This window comes from Carettochelys insculpta, chromosome 3, assembly GCF_033958435.1.
Source record: "Carettochelys insculpta isolate YL-2023 chromosome 3, ASM3395843v1, whole genome shotgun sequence".
NCBI lineage: Eukaryota > Metazoa > Chordata > Testudines > Carettochelyidae > Carettochelys > Carettochelys insculpta.
In genome coordinates, this window is record NC_134139.1 from 76,648,774 (window position 1) to 76,672,463 (window position 23,690).

General features: G+C 42.1%; 1 protein-coding gene across 2 annotated transcripts in view; it reads left to right on the forward strand.

Moving 5' to 3' along the window:
- Positions 1 to 23,690, forward strand: part of PCNX2 (pecanex 2) — a 258,263-nt gene that overhangs the window by 151,873 nt on the left and 82,700 nt on the right. For both annotated transcript variants that reach the window (XM_074988652.1, XM_074988650.1), the window contains 2 exons: positions 3,398 to 3,508; positions 7,787 to 7,914. In XM_074988652.1, the coding sequence (XP_074844753.1) occupies positions 3,398 to 3,508; positions 7,787 to 7,914 (239 nt within the window). The remainder of the gene's footprint in view (positions 1 to 3,397; positions 3,509 to 7,786; positions 7,915 to 23,690) is intronic.

Below are 23,690 nucleotides of genomic sequence, written 5' to 3' on the forward strand. Positions count from 1 at the left end.
TGGGAAGGAAGGAGTGGTTGGGGTCCCCTCCTCCTGGCCATGGGGAAAGCCGGGCCATGGCTAGGTGAGGGGAAGAGGTTGACCAACCAGCCCAGAACAACAGAGCTGGGTGCAGCCTAAACCCTTCAGCCAGAGGGAGAGGCGTGGGGCCCAGGCGGGGCATGGGGACGCCTTGCCTCAAAGAATACACATAGTCTACATCTACCCTACAGTGATCTTTCAAAAGAAATCCTCCCAGAAGATCTCTTCTGAAAGAACCTCTTTTTAAAGAGCGCGTCCACACACAGAAAAAGCAGATCAAAAGAGTGGTCTGTTCTTTTGAAAGAGAGGGTCCACACAGCCCCCACGCTTTCAAAAGAACGGGCAGGGATCAAAAATCAGGTGCCATGAGGGCTGCTCTTTTGGGGGGAAAAAAAAGGTAGTGGGGGCTTGTAGAGTGTCTACATGTTTTCTTCCTGAAACGTGCGTGGAAGAATGCTTTCAAAAGGCGTTCCGTGTTCTTTCAATTTAATTTCAAAAGAACACGTTTTGCGTGTAGGTGTTCCACTGGATATTTTGAAAGAGACCCTTCCTTTGAAAAAACATTTCAGAAGAACTTGGTAGTGTAGATGTGGCCGTATAGTTCCAAGTGGTGCTCTGTAGTAGCCATTTTCATGGATACTCCCTAGGAGGTATGCTAAATCAAAGTATGGCCTCCCACATGACCTCTTCTGGGTAACCCTGCCCTTTATGTAGGCTGCACACTGGCTAATTTCAAGTCACTGGGAAAGCTTTTTAGTTTAATTGGCATGTTCCCAAGATACAACATGCATTGTTTGTCTAGTGGTGCTTATGTCATTCTCTGCCAGATAAATGTATTATGCTTTGTGGCACTAAGATTATAGAGCTTAGAAGACTGACGTTACTCGTGTTTGTTGTTACATTTGTGCCTTTTCATCTGTAAATTTCAAAGAATCTGACAAACATTAAAGGGAAAAGATGTTTTCAGTTTTACGGTGAATTTTTACATACATCCTCTCCCCACCCTATGGGTGAAGTACACCCATCCTGCTCATTTCGAGCTGACAAATTTCACACTTCTCTGACATACAAAAAATGCAGAAATCCTGAATGCAGTCAATCTTCCCTTGATATCCAGCTTCCATGAGCTTCTAGGCCCCCCTGTTGATATCAGTGGGAGATGAACACATGTAGAGAGCAGATTATTAGTGCTATGCAGATAAAGTTGCCCTGATTAAGCCTCACAGGACCCTTCTGTGTTTGGTGATTTTAATTGCCACTTTATAGATGATAAAAGTAAAATTACGTGCCTAAGATCACACCTAAAGATAGTGAAAGAGTCAGGCTGAAGAGCCCCAACTCGTAGTAGCCTTGACGAATCATCCTTCCTCCCTGTTTTGTATGTTCCATTTATTAGAGAGACTTAAGAGATGTACATGTATCAGATATTTTTACTTCGCTGATGAGCCACAGTATATAACAAGAATTAACAAAGTAACCTCTGAGGGAGGATACATGTTAACTCAGTTCCCTTCTTCCATTTTTGTTAAAATGGTAGTCACTCTATTACTGCATTAATGGTAACAAAAAAGCAGTCATGTAGCACTTTAAAGATGAACAAAATAATTTATTAGGTGATGAGCTTTCATGGGACAGACCCACTTCGTCTGTCTCCTGAAAGCTCATCACCTAATACATTATTTTGTCAGTCTTTAAAGTGCTACATGACTGCTTTTTTGTTCTGATAGAATACAGACTAACATGGCTATCTCTCTGTCACTAATGAACATGCATTAATGGCATATGTCTCATTTAGGTGAGCATCATGAAATCACACGGCATTAAAACTTCAAGCTCTCTGAACCAGATGCAGTTAGGGGTTGTACAAAACCCATTAGTAGCTGATTCAGATTGATTTTTCTATTCAAATTATGTCAACAGAATACTGTAATAGCTTGTGGCAATAGCGCTGAAAAGTATTACTATTTCCAGTAAATCTTGTTTTCCAGTGTTTCAGTGGCGGCATATGTTTCAAATGACATTAGGCTATAAACTGGCGGCATAATCAACTCTTTTACAAACTTCAGCAAAACAAAACAAACGAGCAAACAAACAATAGTTTTAATTTAGTATATACCCCACAAACAATTGACCATTGCAAACAAAGAAATATTTTTGTTAATTTACTTGGGACACAAGTACATATATAAACACAAGGGCGGTGGCTGCACTAGCCCCTGCTTTTTGAAAGGAGTGTGCTAATAAGCCACTTTGGCAGATACTAATGAGGTGCTTCCATGAATATGCAGTGCCTCCTTAGCATAATGGCAGCCGCTCATGTTTCGAAAGTGCCACTTTTGAAACACAGGCTGCTCATGTACACAGGGGCCTTTCAAAAAGACCGCCTGGATTTTGAAAGCCCCTTCTTCCCAACACCAAATGGGAAGGTGGGGGGTTCGAAATCCAGGAGGCCTTTCAAAAGGCCCCTGTCTACATGGGCTGTGCGCATTACAAAAGTGGCACTTTTGAAATGCGCACTGCCACCATTATGCTAATGCGGTGCTGCATATTCATGGCAGTGCCTCATTAGCATCTGCTGAAGTGGCTTATTACCATGCCCCTTCCAAAAGGCAGGGGCTAGTGTAGCCATGGCCAAAGATAAAGTAAAACAGTAGACTTAGAAATACAGATTTGAGTCCAAACATGGAAGCTGGTACCAGTCACTCAAGTAGAACTGATAAATATGTGGACCATTAAATTCAACAGGAACATTTGAAAGTTCAAGCTCAGAATCCTCCAGGCATCAACTGAAAATTTAGGAAGCTGGTAATAGCAGCACCATGTACATTTTACAAAAGTCAAACTAGTGTTCTTTGCCATCCTGTTAGTGATATGTAGTGCATTAGATGAAGCATTCCGGTTTGGTGTACCAAATGCCTATTACAGATTCATTGTTATTCCCAACATAATCACCTCTAACCTTTTCTTTCCCTGGCACTGCTAAGAGAACATAATGGAAGTGAATATAATACAACCAAAAATAAAGAAGTTAGCACAACACAATTTTATTTCCTCTTCCAGTGCAATTACTTTTAAAAGAAAATCAGTTAGTCCCCAGTACAGCTATTTACTTAAGCATGTATCCAAATTTAAACACTTGAGAAGTTGACGGGATTAATCATATGCTTAAAGTTAAGCACATGCTTAAGCATCTTCCTGAATCAGGACCGGTATCACTGAAAAAAAGTAGCATGTTAGAATCTGAATTTCGTTTATTGCTATATAGTTGCCACACAATGCACAATGGTAAAAGGTTTAGAATTTTTTTAAATGTTACTGTTGAAATTACCTAGGTATTTATAAGTATCACATTTTCTTTTCTTTCTCTTGTTTTCAGCTCTGGGATCTACTGCAAAAATTACAGTTTGTTCTGACATATATTGCTCCCTGGCAGATTGCTTGGGGGTCTTCATTTCACGTTTTCGCTCAGCTCTTCTCAATACCTCATATCCTTTATTGATTTTATTGTTTGCGCTTACGCTCAGTTTCATGGCTTATGTATGTATAGGGTTTGAAAAAGAAGAGTAACATTTAATAATTTATTACATCTTATAAAAAGGTGAAAACACATTCCACTGACTCTGGGATGCCATGCTACTTCTAATAAGGTATCATTAGACAGAGGATACTCAGTTTTTCCTCTGTCCTCTGGAGGCAGCTGTTGACTGTATGAGGAATTGCATCTGGGGAATTTAACAGAATTTGGATCAGTTTGTTGAATGGTATTTTCTTCTTCTCCACTCGTATTCAGCCAGTGTTCTTTTCTTATAAGGTTCTCATTTGTCCAAGCACTAAACTTGTGTGTCTTGTGTAGAAAATGTATTCGCAGTACAATACTTCCATCTTGTGTGACCTGTCACCTTTATAAAGATGTTCTTGTGGGATGCAAAGCATCCTGAGGATGAGGGTCTAAAACGTTAATCCTTTCAACAGTTAACCCAGGCTAATATCTGAATGCAGAGATTTACTTCAGCTGCTTTTCCCTGTTTCATCTCTAAATTTTTCCTATCTGAATTGCAGTCTGACTTCGATTTTCTTTTATACACATTTTCCATTGAGTGGGTTGAGAAGTTTCCTGTCAAAATTTTCCACATTTGGTTCTAACACATGAAATGTGACAAGATAGCTGGAAACATATTTAGAATAGCTGTTGTTCCTCCTCCACTCCTCCCCCGTCCCCATCCCCGCCCCCCCCCCACAAAAAAAAAGGAAAGATTCCATAAAGGCTTTATTGACAAAAGTGTTGTAAAAGTAAAGATGCCTCTAACCAGTTTTGAAATGGTATGTGTAGGAAAAGCTATCATCAAAATCCAGTTCTTATTGAATTGGGTCCTATTTTTATCTATGAATTGCAATTAATAAGTTTATTTAAAGTTATTTAGCAGAACATTTCAAAACTGAAGATTACACTTTAACAAGATTTGTCTTCAATTATTATTATTACAGTGACAGTAACTTTAATGTTAATAAAATCCCTAAGTAAGACTTTTCAAAAGGAAGGCAGTTGCCGAATAGAATTTAGTTGATTTATGTAGTTATTGTAGACATACACTTGGACTGGATATCTATTATTTAAGTTAATTATATCCTTGTTAAATGCAAAACAGTATCTTAATTTAATATTATTGTTAAGACTTCACATGAATAAGTTATGGTTCCCACAGCAACCATAATTCTGCCTTTTTGTATGTGCATGGAATATTCTATTAACTTTTATGCATCATCCCCATTAAAATAATGCAAAAATGCTATACATGCTCAAAAGAGCTAAATTACAGTATGATTGATCTGAGAACCATAACTTGGAATTGAATATGTTCAAGTAAATTTCCAATCATATTACATTAACATATCTTTCATTTAATTATTTCTTTTAAAACAGAAGAAAAATATAGTAAAGCGCACATAACATGCATTTATTTTCATGTTCTGACAGATAGCTAAGCAATGAGGCATTCAAATGAACACACTAAGTCACAGTGGGATTTGTTCAGTGATGTGGTCTTCAGAAGTATACAGGTTTGCAGTGTACAGTTATCATTTTGAAACTTTCCCATTTTCTCTCTATGTCCTGCTCCTTAGAAAGGCAAGATTAATAGTGGCACTTACTTCCAATATTATATGAAAGGTTTACTTTTTGACATATTTATTTGCATTGTGGAATCTTTTTTCCAAATAACCAAATAAATACTTTTTATCTTATGTTATAAACCACTGTAACAACATTATCGGTGATGGTAATGAGGTCGTCTTACTTTCTTTATTGTGTGTGTAATTTATACAACAACTATAAGTGAATAAATTGTTCTTGAAAGTCCTAGTGAATTTTTGGTGAGCATGGCAGGGCCACTCCTGCAAACAGTTACTAATGTATGTAGGGTACAACTTTCAAAAGCATCTAAGTGATTTAAAAGCCTAAAATGGTTTTCGTTTCCATTGTACTTAAAACTAGACAATATGATGCAGCTATTGGATGCATTCCATAAATTCCAACCTCATTGTTGGCACTCGTGCAGTTAGGAGTCCATGGGCACTTTCCCTGAATAAAATATATATGGGATCAAGAGCAGAATAATTAGCATTTCTGATTACTGTGCTGGAGATGTGACACTACACCTACCTCGTTTGATTCCTGTGCTGATATCAGAAAAGGAAGCCAAAAGCATCCATCTGCCCCATCTCCTTTCTCCAGTTGCTGCCACCTAGAGACCTGTGACTCCTACACTAATCTCAGAAGAAAGTCTTCAAGATTCAGGTTGTGTGTACAGTTTGGAAGGGGTGAAATGAGCACAAAGCCCAAAATATCATGGAACTGTATTACAACACCCCAGCAATAACTAGTCCAGCAATCAGCGCGTGCATGTAGATGGAAACCTATTTATAATAACCCTCCATAGCCAATCTGTAAGATTTCACAACTACTAGTTCTGGCAAAACATGAATCCAGTTGCCCTCTCTCCTAGCCAGTGTTAGTCTTTTCTTCTATGCTACCCTAAAGTATATCTGTGCAGGCTTTCCAGGAATTTGTAGAAGCATCCTATATCTGCTTTTTCAATCCTTGCCTCATGTGGGCATTTTCTGGATGGACCATAGCATGGAGCGTCTTATGGGTATCTTCTGCAAAGGGACAAATTCTGCACATACAGTAGGCATAAAGAAGATGTTGCACCAGGGAAATGAACTGGAACATAATACAGGTAAGTAAGCTTTTAAATTCATGGTAATAAAAGTTCTATAAAACCATACATAGCACTATAATAATACTTGAACATGATCAGTGCATTGCTACCAAACACAAGAGAACCTAATAAAATACGTCAGTTGCTGTGAATTGAAAAGATACGATAGCAGACAAAAATAATTACCCGCACTACACGTCAAATTGAGGTAAGGACCGTTTAGAAATGAGCTTAGTTAGAAAAGTATTTATCATGTTCTATAAATATTCACGACCCTTTCTAAAAGCTAAGGTATGTGCAATAAAACAAATTCCCTGTCCTGAAGTTTGGAAAATATAGAGCATATCAGATACAAATATTGTCAAAAGATCCTGCAATGTAAAGAAAGAGGCCACGGTCCTGTTACCTGCTCCTATTCTCTGTTTAAGTATATGACATTCTTAATTAAAGCCACCCTTCAAAAGTCAAATGAGAATGGTCTTCCCTGATAATGTTGAAGCATTAGGGTGGCTGGAGAAGGCCTGCCCACCCTGCCCCAACATAGGGAAATGCTGTCAGAGGTGGCTCTGCCAGCCACTGCTCCCTGCAACTTGTTCACCTGAACTTGTGGCCCTCATTATTAGCATTATTTAAGTTTGAACAGCTACAGTTCTCATCTTAGGGTTTCCAATCATTTTTGCCTTGAGTCTCCTGGAATCGTACCCTGTTCTACTTCAGCCAAGCTAGGGGATTTTGGATGCTGATGTTCTGGTGTGGCAGTGGAGTGGAGGCAAACTCCATTACCTGCCTTGGCTACGTGCTGCTCCTGGAAGTGGCTGGCACTATCTCAGCGGCGGCTGAGGTTTGAGGATGGTGGTCTCTGTACGCTGCCCCTGCCCCAAGCACCACCTTTGCAGCTCCCCTTAGACTGTACATTTAATATAAACTGTGGCCAATGGGAGCAGCGGAAGCGGTGTGTGCAGGCAGTGGTGTGTGGACATCCCCTGTGCCCCTCACCCCAACCTGCACATCTAGTAGCTGCTGCCAAGAGGATATGTTGGTTGCCTTCAGAAGCCACCTGAGGTAAGCACCACCCACCTTACCTTCTCCTGCACCTCAGCTCTCTGCCCGAGCCCAAAGCCAATCCCCCACAAACCTTCTCCCAGAGCCCATCACCCTCCAACACCCAAACTCCCTCCCAGAGCCTGCACCTCAGCCCCCTTTCTTCACCCCAACTTCCTACTCTAGCCTGTGGCATGTTAGTGAAGTTGGAGGAGAGCAAGAAACAGATGGAGGAGGACGGACAAATGAGCAGGGATGGCGCCTCAGAGAAAGGGTGGGGCAGATGCATGGCCTCAGGGAAGGGGTGCGGCAGGATAGGACAAGAGTCTTGGGTTTGCCTGATTAGACAGTTGGCAACCCTGGTTAGCTTCTCAATAATAAGTCATATATGACCTCAGAGCTTCTTCCTCCACCTTGGAAAAAATAATAAAATGATGAACTGTCTGAAGAATTATTTAAAACTGTGATGAAATTATTCATGTTGCCTTAACTTGAAATTATCAGACTCTGCCGTGCTTTTCTTTCAAACTCTAGCTACTTCGATCTTTTCTACTCCACTGAGTCCATTTCTTGGTAGTGTCCTTTTTATCACTTCATATGCCAGACCAGTCAAGTTCTGGGAGAAGAACTACAAGTAAGACAATTAAAGTTTTATACACCAGTTATTTTTAAGGTTTTGCCCTTTCTAGTTTCATTTAAGCTGTTTTTGTTTTTTTAAATATAATTCTACATGTTGCTGTAGGGTTTGAGAGTAACATTAGTGTTAACATCTTTGTCTTATTGTATTAGTATTTTGTGTTTATTTAGTCATTTATTAAAATGAACTTAAATAACTACCAGGATCTTACATATGCTATATCACATCACATTTACTGTACAGACAAACAGCAACAGCATTATGGAAATTTATGCGTCCTTTATTGTTTTAGTAGACAGTATTAGAAAAATTTTACCAGTTTGCAAATGGTGGGGAACTCACAGCACTTAATGTGAATGGACAAACTGATGAGTCTGATGCAGTTATTTTAACAGGTATTCTTTCATGAAGTTATATGTATTTTGATATTTTTGTTTAATTTTAGTTTTGTATCCTCTGTGTGGACAAGAAAATACACAACATAGAAATTAAACAGCTCATTTTATTTTATCATCTTTTTTCAGTTGGACTTCAAAGCAGTTAACCGATTATTTATAGTTTCTTCATCCACCACCGACTTGCAGCCAGCTCTGGAGTCAAATATTGCCTCTGTTGAACGGCACACATGAGCTCACAGTAGTTTAGGGGAGGTGTTGAAAATGTTAGACAAAATAGGAATGGCCAGACCAAAGAGGAGTATAGCACACTTTGTGCGTCTGTTGCACAACTCAGTCTGGTATCTGAGTGTCTTCTAAGTATTTAAATATGGAAATAACAACTATTTCCTTTTCTTCCATTCCAGCCTAGAGGAGAAGTAGCAAGATTAGTTCCGTGGTTTTGCTATGAGGTCGATTTTTGTTTGTGTGAGTGAATAGATAGGTGTGAATGCACACGCATGAAGAAACTGTTGAGGTAAAGTGAAGTCAAATAAATGTATTTCTTTCTAGAAATGATTAGGTCTTTTTGGTCATCTTTTGCAGGGAGGAGAGAGGTGTGGGTGATATTTCATAGTCTTGATCCAGCTCTCCTGAGAGCAGTGTCCTGCTCTTACAACATCCCTCAGTATTTGTTGCATTGTTCTAGTGGAAAGTATGTTTTTGTGAGGATATGGAAGTGGAAAGAGAGAGAATGTCAGGTAGCTAAACTGCAAGTGCAGCAAATGAAGAGCTGACACGGTCTGTTCATGGTGTCCTGTGTTACTAAACAGAAAGGCTCCTGTATTTTGCGACAGCTGGAGTTTCTCGAAGGTGTGCGGCTTCTTTCCTGAGATATGAATTACAGAATCAAATCTGGCAGTCATGAATGCATGGGGCACATAGAGCCCGTTCTATCAGTCACAGATCTAGCTAGCTTTGGGTTGTTCCTAGGTGGAAGTGAATGGATTTTTCACTCACCAACTGTCCCCTTTCCCTTTATTGCATCTGATCTCTGAAAATAATACAGGGACAATGAAAAGCATGAAGAAAGAGTAGATAATAAAGGTTTTGAAAAAAGGGATTTGGTGAGGGAGGCTGTCATGATCATGAGGGTTAGCCAGCAGCCTGGGAGTAAAAGGGTTAACATCCTTAGCAAGGTGGGGTTGGCCTCTAGGAATGTAGGTAAGAATTGAATTTTTTGGCTCCTCCCTTTTCTGTCCTCTGTTGTTTCTTCTTCTTTCCAGCCATGAGGGAGAGAGAGACAGAATATCTCCCTCCAAGAACAGGCCCTCCAATCTGCTGCAAGTAGGGTAAAGTTTAGATGAGTCCATTAGGTTTTATTGTTTTATGATTGGGAAGTGGGATCTGATGTCTGTGCACTTTTTAGAAATGTTCTTTTACTGTCCTTGTAACTAAGTTCTAGGCCTATGATGGAGACTCCCCATGTGTTTTACTTTGTGACTCTTCCATTTAGTCATAAGGTTTGCAACACGAATATTGTAATAATAAAAGTTCTCTCTTTTTTCTTTTTATTAACCTGGTATTGGTTAATGTTTGTGTCCTGGCTATTTACTTTTGGGGCTGAGATTTCCCAAGTAGTCTCTCCCTGGTTTCCTTATTATTACTTGGGTGGTGGCAGCAAATTTTATCCCCAAAATCTAAGGTTTTTAGGATTTTGGGGAGGAAGTTTATACCAAAACCTGGTAGATAAGGTTTTGGAGGTACTTTTGCTGGCTCCCATTTCTGCATTTGTGTGGCTAGAGTGGGGAAGGAGCCATGACAGAGGCTTTTTGGCTTCCGAGTCTATTATACAGCTTCAGTGCACAGTCTGTATTCTCAACTGCCTGTCCTCCCACGCTTTCCTGTGTGAAGGGGTCCAAACTTAGAACGAAGAGGATAGAAAAGGTTAGGAAAAAAGATTTTTGGCTTCCTTCTTCACTACACAGACATTGCCAACGCGGGGGATGAGGCTTGCCAAATTTCATTGCCATTGGGGGTGATTTGGTGTTACGGAGGCTGAATTGCCAGTTGACATAGTCCCTGAAAATCTTTTTTGGCAGTGGAATGCAGGGTTTGTGGCTTGAGAGCCACTTGAACTATTCCCACCGAGCTGCAGCCAGGCCCCACACTTCATAACCACTTCCGCTTCATAGAAACTTCCTCCTGGCAATAGTTAGCCCCCTGGGTCCTGGTTGGGGCAGGGAGTGGGGGCAGGGATTCATTGGGAGACCAGTTGAGGTAGTGTCCGTGGTGGCAGCAACACCCCAAAAATCTTAGCCACTGGGGGAGACTTTCCCCTGGTGGCAGAAAGGCCCTGAAAATATTTTTGGTGGGGGCTAGTTGACGCAGTCCCCCCAGATGGCTGCAAGCCCCCCAAAATCTTTCCTGCCCTTGGAGCCCTAACTGCACACAAGCCAGGACATGGTGCTGCCTGGCAGCATAGCCAGCACCTAACAGCAGGCCTGTCCTTTTGTGGAGGTCGGGGCTAGTCACATGATGTGGTTGAATGCAGGATAGTCCCCCAACTGCAAGGCTCCTGCAGGGGAGGAAGCGGGGGTTCACGCACAAATGTGAAACACTGAAAAGAAGTTAGTTGGCCTCTTATACAAGCACGACCCCCACAACAGCCTGGCTGCCACATTGTGCAGTGGGACAGCAGCTAGCACCAGACAGTGCAGAAAAAAACACCAAGTGCTCAACTAGCAGTGGTAGAGACAGAACCACAAACTCTGTGCTGGGGCTATATGTAATGCGTAGATGCGCTCACAGTGCTGATAGCAAAGACAGAAAGACGTTTCTCAGACTCTCGTACAAACATGAGCCCACAGCCACAGGCTTCCTAGTGTTGAATTGAAATTCACCGTCTTCCTGTTACCTAATTCCTGCGCACCTGGAGAGTGGTGGCCAGAGTGGAGCCCTGTGGAACATTGTGGGGCACATACAGGACACCTCTGAAGGCTAATAAATTCTATTTTAAGACTTGGCACTTCTACACTGGCCTATGTTTGAATAATATTATGATATTGATATTAGTGCTCCCTAAATCGACCTAATTTTATTTCCAGTGTAGACAGTCTATTTGTAATATTGAGCTCACTGCCTTAAATTCAAATTTATCTCGTAGTATAGATATAGTCTTAGTGCTTGTCTAGTTGTTTCTTTCATATGTACAGTAGTGCCTCGATTTACGCGAGGGTTGCAGTCCCATGCACCCTCGCATAACTGGAATTTCACGTAAGTTGTGGGGCCGCTTTTTCCACCAGCAGAACGCACGTTCTGCAGCTGGGGAAGCAGCAGTAGCACCTGGAGCTCCTTTGGAAAGGTAAGTCCTGGGGTTGGGGGGCAGTTGGGGATGGTTAAGCCAGGTGGTGGGCTGGGGCCATGGGAAGAGGGCAGCGGGGCTAAGCCTAGAATGGGTTAGAGCTGTGGAGGGGCAGGGCTTAGAGTTGAGCTGGAGCTGCATGGGTGGGGTGGGGGTGGTTGAGCTAGAGCCAGGCTGTGGGGGGAGGTTTGAACTGGTGCAGTGGGGGGCTTGAACTAGGGTTGTGGGGGATTTGAACCAGGACCATGTGCAGGGGGGATTAGCTGGAGCCATACATGGGGGGGTTGAGCCAGCGGTGGGGGGGTTTGAACAAGGACTAATGGTCAGAAGTTGAAGAGGGAAAGGTGTAGGTTAGATATTAGGAAAAACTACTTCACCAGGCGGGTGGTGAAGGATTGGAATGCGTTGCCTACAGAGGTGGTGGATTCTCCATCCCTTGAGGTTTTTAAGTCCCGGCTGGACAAGGTCCTGGCTGGGATGACTTAGTAGGGGCTGGACTAGGTGACCTCCTGAGGTCCCTTCCAGCCCTGTGATTCTGTGAACCGGGGCTGGGGAAGTTGAACTGGAGCTGCGCCTGAAGGGTGGTGAGCTGGAGACAGAGGTGAGGGTGTGGGGTGAGCTGGAGCCATGCATGGATGGTGAGTGGGATTGGGGGAGAGTGTTGAAATGGGGGTGTGGGCTTGAGCCATGGGCAGGAAGACCAGGATTTTGAGTTGCCCTTAACTCAAAGTCATGCATTTTGAGGGTTTACTGTATTTAAAACTTGCTTCTGTTTATCATTAGTCTATTTTCATCTTACTCATTTCTTGTGCCTCCTTAGTTAATTTTTTCCTTTACTCTGTACATGTTCCTGTTTTGCATATTCTTGTTCAGGGACAGTTTATATTTCCAAACAAATGGCTCTGTCTTAACCAATGCTGCCACTCTTGCTTGCATTGACTAGTACCTTACTCTGTAAGTACTCTAACTGGAATCATTGGGAGTTCTTGGTAGACTAAAGCAATAATCTTTGAGAGCAAGGGATAGTTAGACCCTTAGTGGTTGTCACTCAGTGGTTGTCACTCAAGGGCTGTGTCTACACTTGCATTCCTCTTTCGAAAGAGGAATGCAAATGAAGGAAATTGAAAATGCAAATGAGGCACTGATTAACATATCTCATGCTTCATTTGCATAATCTTTTTTTGGGAAAAGATTCTTTCAAAGGAAAAAAAGCAGTGTAGATGGGGCTCTTGTGCAAATAAACCCCATCTACACTGATTTTTTTCTTTTGAAAGAATCTCTTCTGAAGAGATTATGCAAATGAAGCATGAGATATGTAAATCAGTGCCTTATTTGCATTTCAATTTCCCTCGTTTGCATTCCCCTTTTGAAAGAGGAATGGAAGTGTAGACAACCAAGATGTACAGTGCTCACTTGATATTATTATTTTATTACAAATATTTGCAGTGCAAAAATGATAGAATTTTTCAATTCATCTCATACAAGTACTGTAGTGTAACCTCTTTATCACAAAAGCATAACCTACAGATGTAGATTTTTTTATTCATTACACAAATGGAACGCACATGGCGGTACATATTTTCTTTTAAGCATCTTTCCCTTTTAGTGCCTTTCTGTAGTTCTTCCTTTGGTAACGAATTCATCCCACGTGTAGCATATACTAATGTATCCAAATGGTCAGAGATTTAACTGTGTATGTTCTCACAGTTCCACTGAAGTTGGTGAAACTGTGATGGCTTATGCCTGCTGGATTTTGTCCCTTCATTTCTCAAAGTTTGTCATTCGGAATTAAAACTTTTTTTCCTTCTTGTTATTCATTTTTGAAGACCACATTGGTTTGCCAGATTTGCTGTTTGTCATGCACGGGAAAATAGGGTATGGTTCCTTGCTTCCCTTTCACCTTTGTTTAATATGGAAGTACAAAATTAGTCTCTCAGAAGATTCTGATAGCAGTCCAAGTGAAATAAACGTTTGCATGAACATGTGGTAATCTGCAAAAATTATACATATAATCACCTTACCTGCATCTATGTTCATTTTGTCATTAGCCCTTCTGGCTTTGATTCTACTTTTCTTCACTTTCACATCAATCTTTTATTATATTCATGAACAGTTAAGCTTTCTAAGCACAGCAAGAGTTTGAAGTAGAAGTTCCTGACATCAAGAACCCTAAAGAAACACTATCGGATAAAAAGTGAGCACAGTATTATATTAAAGGTAGTATATTATAATATACTGGCATGGGCGGTGAGTGTTGTAGGCAGGAGAAGGCAATGCATTCCCAAACTGCCTCACTTGGTGCCACCCATGCTGTATCAGAGGCCCCCAGGCTCCCTCCCCCAGCCTCCTCTGGTGGGTGGCAAAGGTTGAGAAAGGAAGGATGGGGGCTGGGCAGCCACAGCCATGTTGTTTGCTGGCTCCCTGATCATTGACACTGCTCGCCGGCTCCCCGTATCTCTGAGGCGGGCAGCCATACTGCCCACTAATTCCCTGGTACGCCAGGACCGGGATTGGCTGCATCTGTGCCGATGGCTCCCTAGAACTCCTTGGACTGGGGGGGCCAGTGGTCCCATTGTGTGTGTTTGAGGGCGCGGGGGCCTTTGGCCATAGTGGGGGCAGGGCCTTGGGCAGAAAGGACATGGCTTCAGGGTCTTGCCTCCTCAAGCCATGGGGTCACCCACCGCTCATGAACACTGGAGTGAAAAAATGTCAGATCAATCCTGTATTAGGGCCTGATCCTTCAAAACATTGCATACATGAGCATCCTATTGAAGTCAGTGAGACTAATCTACATTTTTAATAGGCTAGGTAGGAAAATATCTATCATAATAGGTACTGTGGATTGCTCCATGAAAGGGCCTAACGCAGAAAGCACCTAATCAGAAGGATTGCATTTTGGTGCATGCAGGGGTGGAAAATCATGTAAAGATATTAGAACAAGAGATCCAGGTATTTGAATTGCACTGCAATATTGTTATAGCACCTCCCAAAAAAACCTTCTTATGGGGTGTTGAAGAATGCAAACCGTAGGTCAAATTTACATACATTGATTGTTAAAATTTGTTAAAAGGTAAATGGATAGATATAGAAGCAGATATTGCAGGAATTGGCACGTCATAGCTGGATGTGGTGTTAGTTGAGGAAAAATCATTCTGTTCATTAGTTTTTGTAAGGAAGAGCCATTGGTGCATATGTGTAAAGCTCTGACTGCTCTTATTATGTTGATGATGCATTTGGCTGGGTGGAAGGGGGATGACAGAGAACTGAAGACCAGAAAGGAGAGTGTCTGGAGGCCACCAGTCTGGGTAGTAAGCAGCTTCTCCAACTCTTCAGGGAAGTGCAGTTTGGCTGTCTGTTTACCCTGCTCCTTTGGAGATGTGCAGTAGCTTATTCATAGCATGTCTTGCATTTGGGTATAGAAGCGTTAAGGGAGGTATTGCCCATATTTTTAAATCAGCTCTGCCAAACCTAAAGGAAAAACCTAAAAGTATTAGCACATTCTTTGGTGCTTTTGTGTCCCCATGTGGGTCTGCACAGCACTTATCACATCATGCCAGGAATAGAAGACGATAGTTGTTATAGAATGAGTAAACATTTTTATTAAATATCTGGTATTCGGTATATTGCTTAATTGCAATTAACTTGCATGATTAATTCAAAAAATTAATTGTGTTTTTAAATCTCAATCATACTGTTAAACTATAGAATACCAATTGAAATGTATTAAATATCTTTGGATATTTTTCTACATGGTCAAAAAAATTGATCTCTATTACAATACAAAATACGAGATGTGTCGTGCTCACTTTATTTTATTATGAATATTTTCACTGCAAAAGTGATACAAAGGAAATAGTATTTTTCAATTCATCTCATACGTGTACTGTAGTATCACTTTATCATGAAGGCATAACCTACAGATGTAGATTTTTTATTAAGTAAGTGCACTCAAAAACTAAAAATGTAAAATTTTTGCGCCAACAAGTCTGCTCAGTCCTATTTCTTGTTCAGTCACTGACAGGCAAGTTTGCAGGAAATGGAAGCTGGATATTTACATACCAGATGTGCTAAACCTTCATGTGCCCCTTCATATTTCGACGGTCGTTCTAGAGGACGTGCCTCCATGCTGATGATGCCCTTTTAAAAAAGCGTTAATTCAACGTGACTCAACTCCTTTTCCATTCTTCTGTCTCCTGTTCCATTTTACACACGTTCTGCCATACGTTTCATTTCATTTCATTTCATGTTATAGCAGTCTCAGATGACAATACAGCACATGATTGTTTTAAAAACACTTTCACAACAGATTTGACCAAAACAAAGAAGACAGCAGTGTGAGATTTGTAGAAGTAGCTACATCACTGACCTAGGCTAGGGCTACACTGAGCCATGCTTCCAGCAGTTTGATGAAAATGAGCGGCCTTGAAAATGCAAATGTTCACTCATTTGCATATTCAAACAGTTAATCTGCATATTCACATGACATTGCCTTGCTGGCAGAGGCTGCAGCTGGCGAAAAACAAGCAGTGTAGACGTGGTTCTACTGGCAAAGCCTCCCTTTTTCGGCAGCCCCTTATGCCTGGAAAAAATCAGGGATAAGAGGCTGCCAACAAAGGGAGGTTTTGCCAGCAGAACCACCTTGATGCTGCTTGTTTTTTGCTGGCAGCAGCCTCTGCCAGCAGAGGGATCTCATGTGAATATGCAGATTTACTGTTTGAATATGCAAATGAGTGTCCATTTATATTTTCGAGTCCACTATTTGCATCAAGCTGCCAGCACTACCGCTCATTGTCGCGCTAGCTCTAGGGTTTAAGAATCGGAAGTACATTCCAAAGCTGGAGAGATACAGGGAGCGGAGCATTGCTTTCAGACGTCTTAACAGAGCAGCACTCTAATGCAGAAACCACAGAACTTGAACAACAAATCCAGAAAATTGGCTTTCGGCTGGTGACGTGACTCAGATGATGGAAATGAACACACACTTGTCCACTCTGCTTTTAATCATTATTGTGCAGAACCCATCAATAGCAGGGACGCGTGTCCTATGGAACGGTGGTTGAAACATGAAGGGGCTTATCAAGCTTAAGCACTTCTGGCACATAAAAATCTTGTGACACTTGCTACAATGGCGCACGTGAATGCGTATTTTTACTTTCACTTTATGTTGCAAGCAAGAAATGGGCAGCACTATGTCCCAGAAATTATAGCCCAACTAGAAGTAGGACCAACAGGACTTTAGGCTGTAAAGATTTACATTGTTTTATTTTGAAATGGACTTATTTTTTGTACATAATTCTACATTTGTAAATTCAACTTTCATGATAAAGAAATTACACCACAGTATTTGTATTAAGTGAATTGAAAAATACTATTACTTTTGTTTTTTACGGTGCAAATATTTGTAAACAAAATAAATATAAAGTGAGCACTGTGCACTTCGTATTCTGTTGTAATTGCAGTCCATATAGTTGAAAATGTAGAGAACACTCAATAGTTAAATAAACAGTAGTCTATCATTTTAACTGTATAATTAATTGTGCAATTAATTGCAATTATTTTTAAATTGTACCATTAATCACAATTAATGTTAATTGCTTGACAGCTGGACCAATGATTATTCCAGTCCATTATAGAGATCAGTTATTTTAATAAAACCTTTAAAGCAGTATACAACAAATAAATAGAAGAATGTTGGGAAAGGGCAAATTAGCTTGTTACTATTTTGTTTACAACTTTGCACATTTGTAGACAGCACTGCATTTGGTGGGGGATAGACAGAAGTATAAAGTTTTCTCACTACTTCGTAGTTAGTTTTCCCACTGGAGTCAAACTGTGAGAAATTTTCTGCTTTCTCTTTGAAAAAAAAATCTTGTTACAAAGCCCAGCTCCAGCCTGTCCCCAGCCTGGGTTCCACTCCCAGTTCAGTGTCCTGTTTTACTCTTTATTTTCACAGCTGTTCAGATGATTAGACCATAGATGTCAGGGGGCGTGAAAGGGAAATAGCAGTAAATCTTATTAAATACCTACGCACTTTAAAGCTTCAATTATTTCTTTAAAAACTGCCTTTTCCTTCCATTTTTTCTTGGTTTAAAACATACTCTTTCCACACTGCAGCTCTAAAGACCCCCTCCACTCCTCTGAGTATTTTATCTTGGATATAGAAACAGAATAGTGCAATAAGTTTACTTTTCTTCCCCAGTGGGTCTTATTGCTTGACCACTTAGAGCAGCCTGGTAAAGCAGTTTGCTGCTACAACTCTGATGCATTCCAGCAAACAAACTGGAATTTTGGGATGTTGCTTACAAGTCTCTCTTTTGTCTCTCTTTCCCTTTCTTTCTTGTTTGTAGCCTTTCTCAGTCATCTGTCTCAATTTCTATTTTGGGTCTGGCACAGCTTGCATTTGCTTTGGGGTCTCCAGTGAATTGGTGTATGGTGTAACTAAATCAGTTAAGTGTCCCCAAGGAGGTTATGATTAAATTGCCAGTTATCTTAGAACTCTTATTTACAGCCTCCTTACTGTATTGAGACTCTTGCAATAACACTTATTTTTCCTTCTGTTTTTCAAGCGTACCATCGAGTTTATTGTTCCAGTCACTGTAGTCTGGAAAATAGTCACCTTGAAATGTTAAAATTGCTGGGAATGAAGGGAAAAGAAGCCCTGAACGACATGGGTACCTCTATACTACAGACGTCTTTCAAAAGAAGCTCTTCCGGAAGATCTCCTCCGAAAGAACTTCTTTCGAGAGAGTGCGTCCACCCACAAAAAACTGGATCAAAAGAGTGATCTGCTCTTTTGAAAGAGATCATCTACACAGCCCCCTCTCTTTTGAAACAATGGGTAAGAGATTGAAAATGAAGACTGTTCTTTCGTAAGAAGGTCACTGGGGAGTGTCTACACACATTTTCTTTCTAAAGAAGCTTTCGAAAGGGGATGCTCTTCCTGAAACGGGAGAGGAAGAGTGATTTCGAAAGGAGCACTGCATCCTTTCCATTTACTTCCGAAAGAACACTTTTTGTGTGCAGATACACTGTGGGATCTTTTGAAAGAGCCCCTTCTTTAGATAAATCTTTCGAAAGAACAGCCCATATGCATTGAAGACAACCCTTCCTTTTGCTAGTGGAATACAAAGAAACCATAGGGGAGAAGCATTTGCTAGTGTAGCCATAATTAGCACTTACCTACATCATGTATGTTTGGGGTAGAGGGAGCTAAAAAGTACATTGTGCCCATTCATCTCCTTCCCTACCTTGAAATAAAGATTCCACCCCCTCCAAAAGCACATACCATGATACCTCATTGTTCCTCCTGCTTGCCAATGAGCCCGTCTCTTCTCTCTCATTGTCTTTGCCTCTGGAGTGGAGCACACTCCCCCTGCCACTGCTTTGGTCCATAATTCTTTTCTCCCACTCAAATATGTTTAAAATGCAAGACATTATCAAGAAGTCTTTTATTACTTTGTTCTTCAGTACTCTGTCTGACATTCCTCCTCTTGTTCTTAGACTTTGGCAGTAACTGTGGTTACTGTTTGCATAGGAAATATCAGAACAGATATTGTCTGTGGTGCTTTATGGAAAATGGGTTATGAATATACATATACATAACTTGGAGGAGCTTTGGATATAATACCCCTTGTGACCCATCATTTTCAATGGTATAATCTGCTGGAGCCCACTGACTCCTGCTTTTGTGCACATATCATTTTTTATATTAGAAGGTAAGACTATTGTCCACATATTTGTATTCCAAATGTTTGTTTTTGTGAAGACCTCAACAGGAGGCGTGGCTACCTTAGTGTGAGAGGATGGCTTATCAGGGGCGTAACAATATGTGACTGACAAAGGACCTTGATGGGTGCCAGTACACATCTAAGGAACTTTGTTGTAAAAACTCAAACGAGCACATAGGCAATGTCTGCAGCCTCAGCAAGGGCTGAATCGTACATGGACAGTTGACTCGCTCATGGGACAATCTCCATCTTGGAGTAAACATTTACACAGCAAGAACATGGAATTCCCTCCACAGGGGAAATGTGTAAAGAGGGTCATAAGGGCTCCTCCATCTTGGTCTTCAGCCTGCCTTGGAAATGGACTGACCCATCCTAATAGGGGGAGAGAACTTAACAGTGAACTAGAGACCCAAGTCAGGACAAAATCATTCCTGACTTCAAATTTTCACCTGATGTAAGAGCAGTTGTTCAGGGTAAGAACTCACATATAAGTAGATTCTTAGTAGAATTGAGCTAGCTGTGTGTTTTGCTTAATAAAAGCTCATTTTTTCATTTTTCAAAGAGACATTATTAAGGGCCCAAAAACAAGCTATTCCCCTATGTAGGAAAGATAGTAAATATGGGCAAAGAGCGCCTTGGCTTAACAAGGAGATCCTGCATGATCTCAAACTAAAAAAGGAATCCTATAAAAAATGGAAACTAGGACAAATTACAAAGAATGAACATCGGCAAATAACACAGAAATGCAGGAGTAAAATTAGAAAGGCTAAGGCACAAAATGAGATCCAACCAGCTACAGGCATAAAGGGTAACAAGAAGGCCTTTTACAAATATATTAGAAACAAGAGGAAGACCAAGGTCAGGGTAGGGCCATTGCTCAGTGAGGAGGGAGAAACAGTAACGGGGAACTTGGAAATGGCAGAGATGCTTAATGACTTCTTTGTTTCGGTCTTCACAGAGAAGTCTGAAGGAATGCCTGACATAGTGAATGCTGGTGGAAAAGGGGTAGAGTTAGTTTTTGAAATAAAAAAAGAACAAGTTAAAAACCATTTGGAAAAATTAGATGTCTGCAAGTCACCAGGGCCTGATGAAATGCATCCTAGAATCCTCAAGGAGCTGATAGAAGAGGTAGCTGAGCCGTTAGCTCTCATTTTTGGAAAGTCATGGGAGACAGGAGAGATTCCAGAAGACTGGAAGAGGGCAAATATAGTGCCAATCTACAAAAAGGGGAACAAGAACAACCCAGGAAATTACAGGCCAGTCAGCTTAACTTCTGTGCCAGGAAAGGTAATGGAGCAGGTAGTTAAGGAAGTCATCTGCAAGCACTTGGAAGGTAGTAAAGTGGTAGGGAACAGCCAGCATGGTTTTGTAAAAAACAAATCATGTCAAACCAACCTGATAGCTTTTTTTGACACGATAACGAGACTCGTAGATAAGGGAGAAGCAGTGGATGTGGTATACCTAGACTTTAGTAAAGCATTTGATACGGTCTTGCATAATATTCTTATCGACAAACTAGGCAAGTCCAACTTAAATGGGGCTGCAATAAGGTGGGTGCATAACTGGCTGGCTAATTGTACCCAGAGAGTAGTTGTTAATGGTGCTCAATCCTGCTGGAAAAGCATAACAAGTGGGGTTGTGCAGGGGTCTGTTTTGGGGCCAGTTCTGTTCAATATCTTCATTAATGATTTGGATATTGGCATAGAAAGTACGCTTATTAAGTTTGCAGGTGATACCAAGCTGGGAGGGGTTGCAACTACCTTGGAGCATAGGGTCATAATTCAGAATGATCTAGATAAATTGGAGAAATGGTCTGAAGTAAACAGGATAAAGTTTAATAAAGATAAATGTAAGGTGCTGCACTTAGGAAGGAATAATCTGTTTCACACATACAGAATGGGAAAAGACTGTCTAGGAAGGAGTACAGCAGAAAGGGACCTAGGGGTTCTAGTAGATCACAAGTTAAATATGAGTCAACAGTGTGATGCTGTTGCAAAAAAAGCAAACATGATTCTGGGATGCATTAGCAGGTGTGTTGTGAACAAGACACGAGAAATCATTCTTCCGCTCTACTCTGCGCTGGTTAGGCCTCAGCTGGAGTATTGTGTCTAGTTCTGGGCACCCCAGTTGAAGAAAGATGTGGAGAAATTAGAGAAGGTCCAGAGAAGAGCAACCAGAATGATAAAAGGTCTGGAGAACATGACTTATGAAGAAAGGCTGAAAGAATTGGGCTTGTTTAGCTTGGAAAAAAGAAGATTGAGGGGGGACATGATAGCGGTTTTCAGATATCTTAAAGGGTGTCATAAGGAGGAGGGAGAAAACTTGTTCTTCTTGGCCTCTGAGGAGAGAACAAGAGGCAATGGACTTAAGCTGCAGCAAGGGAAGTTTAGGTTGGACATTAGGAAAAAGTTCCTAACTGTCAGGGTGGTCAAGTATTGGAATAAGTTGCCAAGGGAGGTTGTGGAATCTCCCTCGCTGGAGATATTTAAGAACAGATTAGATAGATGTCTATCAGGGATGGTGTAGATAGTGGTTGGTCCTGCCGTCGGGGCAGGGGACTGGACTCGATGGCCTCTCGAGGCCCCTTCTGGTCCTAATGTTCTATGATTCTATGATTTGTTTATAATCAAGCCCAGTGTAAATAATTATTACTTGAGGGGGGCTACCACTATGCGTATCTCCCTTTCATTGACACAGAGAGCTTACCTAATGAGCCTTCCTCATGCAAATCTTTAGCACAGAGAGAGACGCATTTATTAAGGAGTTTGATACTGTTTGGAGTTGCTTTCCAAGGTGCTGTGCCCTGGAACTGCATCCTCCCGGAGCTGTGGTAAATCAGTGTCAGCATTGCTCTGCACTGGGGCAGTAACCCCAACTCTGTGCCTTGTTTACGGGTGACCAAAGGATCTGGCCAAGCAGGACAGGATGGTGGGGAGCTCCAGAGAGTAAGAAGGCGGATGTCGATGGCATGATCAACATACCAGGGAACATCCCAAGGGGTCTTTTGTGGTTGCACCCCATCACAGTGTCTAATTCAGCCTTCTGTCACTGACATTGATCAGTACAGTACACCCTCGATCGTATGGGCCCTGATTAAGTGGGGACAATGGATGTCTGCTGGCCCCCCGTTGTTCCCCAAGTCCGCTTAATTGGGGCCTTTAAAACCCCAAATTCTGACCTCCACCTCCCAAAAAAGTGAGGCAACTTACCTGAGCCAGCATGGCTAAACCCTCTGCTGTGGCTTGGACCTCCACCACCAGAGTCACCACATGCTCCTCCCACCTGGGGTGGGGTGCATATGCAGGCAGATGGCACTCGTGTACATGCCCCGCCGCATGTGGGAGGCGCACGTGGTGGTGCCTCTGGCAGTGCGATGGGCCAGCCACTGCAGCCCTGCATGGTAGCAGGCTCTGGCAGTTCCAGCCCCACGCAGCAGCGAGGCTGCTCCAGCAGCTCCAGCCGCGGGGGGCTTTGGCACCTCCAGCCCCACTCAGCAACAAGGCCACTCCAGTGGCTCCAGCTGTGGCGGGACAGCAGCTCCAGCCCTGCACAGCAGCGGACTCCAGGGGCAGGGCATTCCAGCAGCTCCAGCCCCACGCAGTGGTGGGCTCTGGCTGCTCCAGCCTCGTGCAGTGGCAGGCCCCAGCGTCTCCTCCAACAGGGGCAGCAGGCTTCAGTGGCTTCTCCAACAGCGGAGGCTCTGGTGAGTTGCCAGCATTTTTTGTGGGGGTGCAGGGGTTGAGGGAGCTGGGGGAGCCTGGCGGGTGTGGGTGGGCAATAAATCCTTGTATTTAATGGACTTTCAGGTTTAACGGACACCCCTTCCCCCCGTAGTCCATTAAATCGAGGGTTTAATGTACTAGATACTTTAGAGGAAAGTGCAAGAAACTCGGTAGTGGACATTGATGGAATAATCTCCCCATTCAGGGTATTTCTCTCCTAACTTTCATTTGTTGTGTAAGTGCAGGTTGGCTAGATATTGATTGGGGATGGTCCAGACACTGCTTGATCCTGCCATAAGGGCAGGGGACTGCACTCGATGACCTCTCAAGGTTCTTTCCAGTCCAGTGTTCTATGATGCTCGGTGATTGCCCTGTGTCTGTCTACAAGAAGCGGATTCTCCCGCTCTTCTTCCCTCATTTATGCCCGATTTTTGGGAGGATCTGAGGCCCCCTCCCTGTCTTCCTTGGAAATCCCTGCCTTCTGACAGGGAGGCTTACAACAGGCATGATAAGAGCATGCTCCCAGAACACAATGCTGGGATGGAGGTGAGGTGCTGAGAAGAGGTATGCTTGAAACACAGCAGAA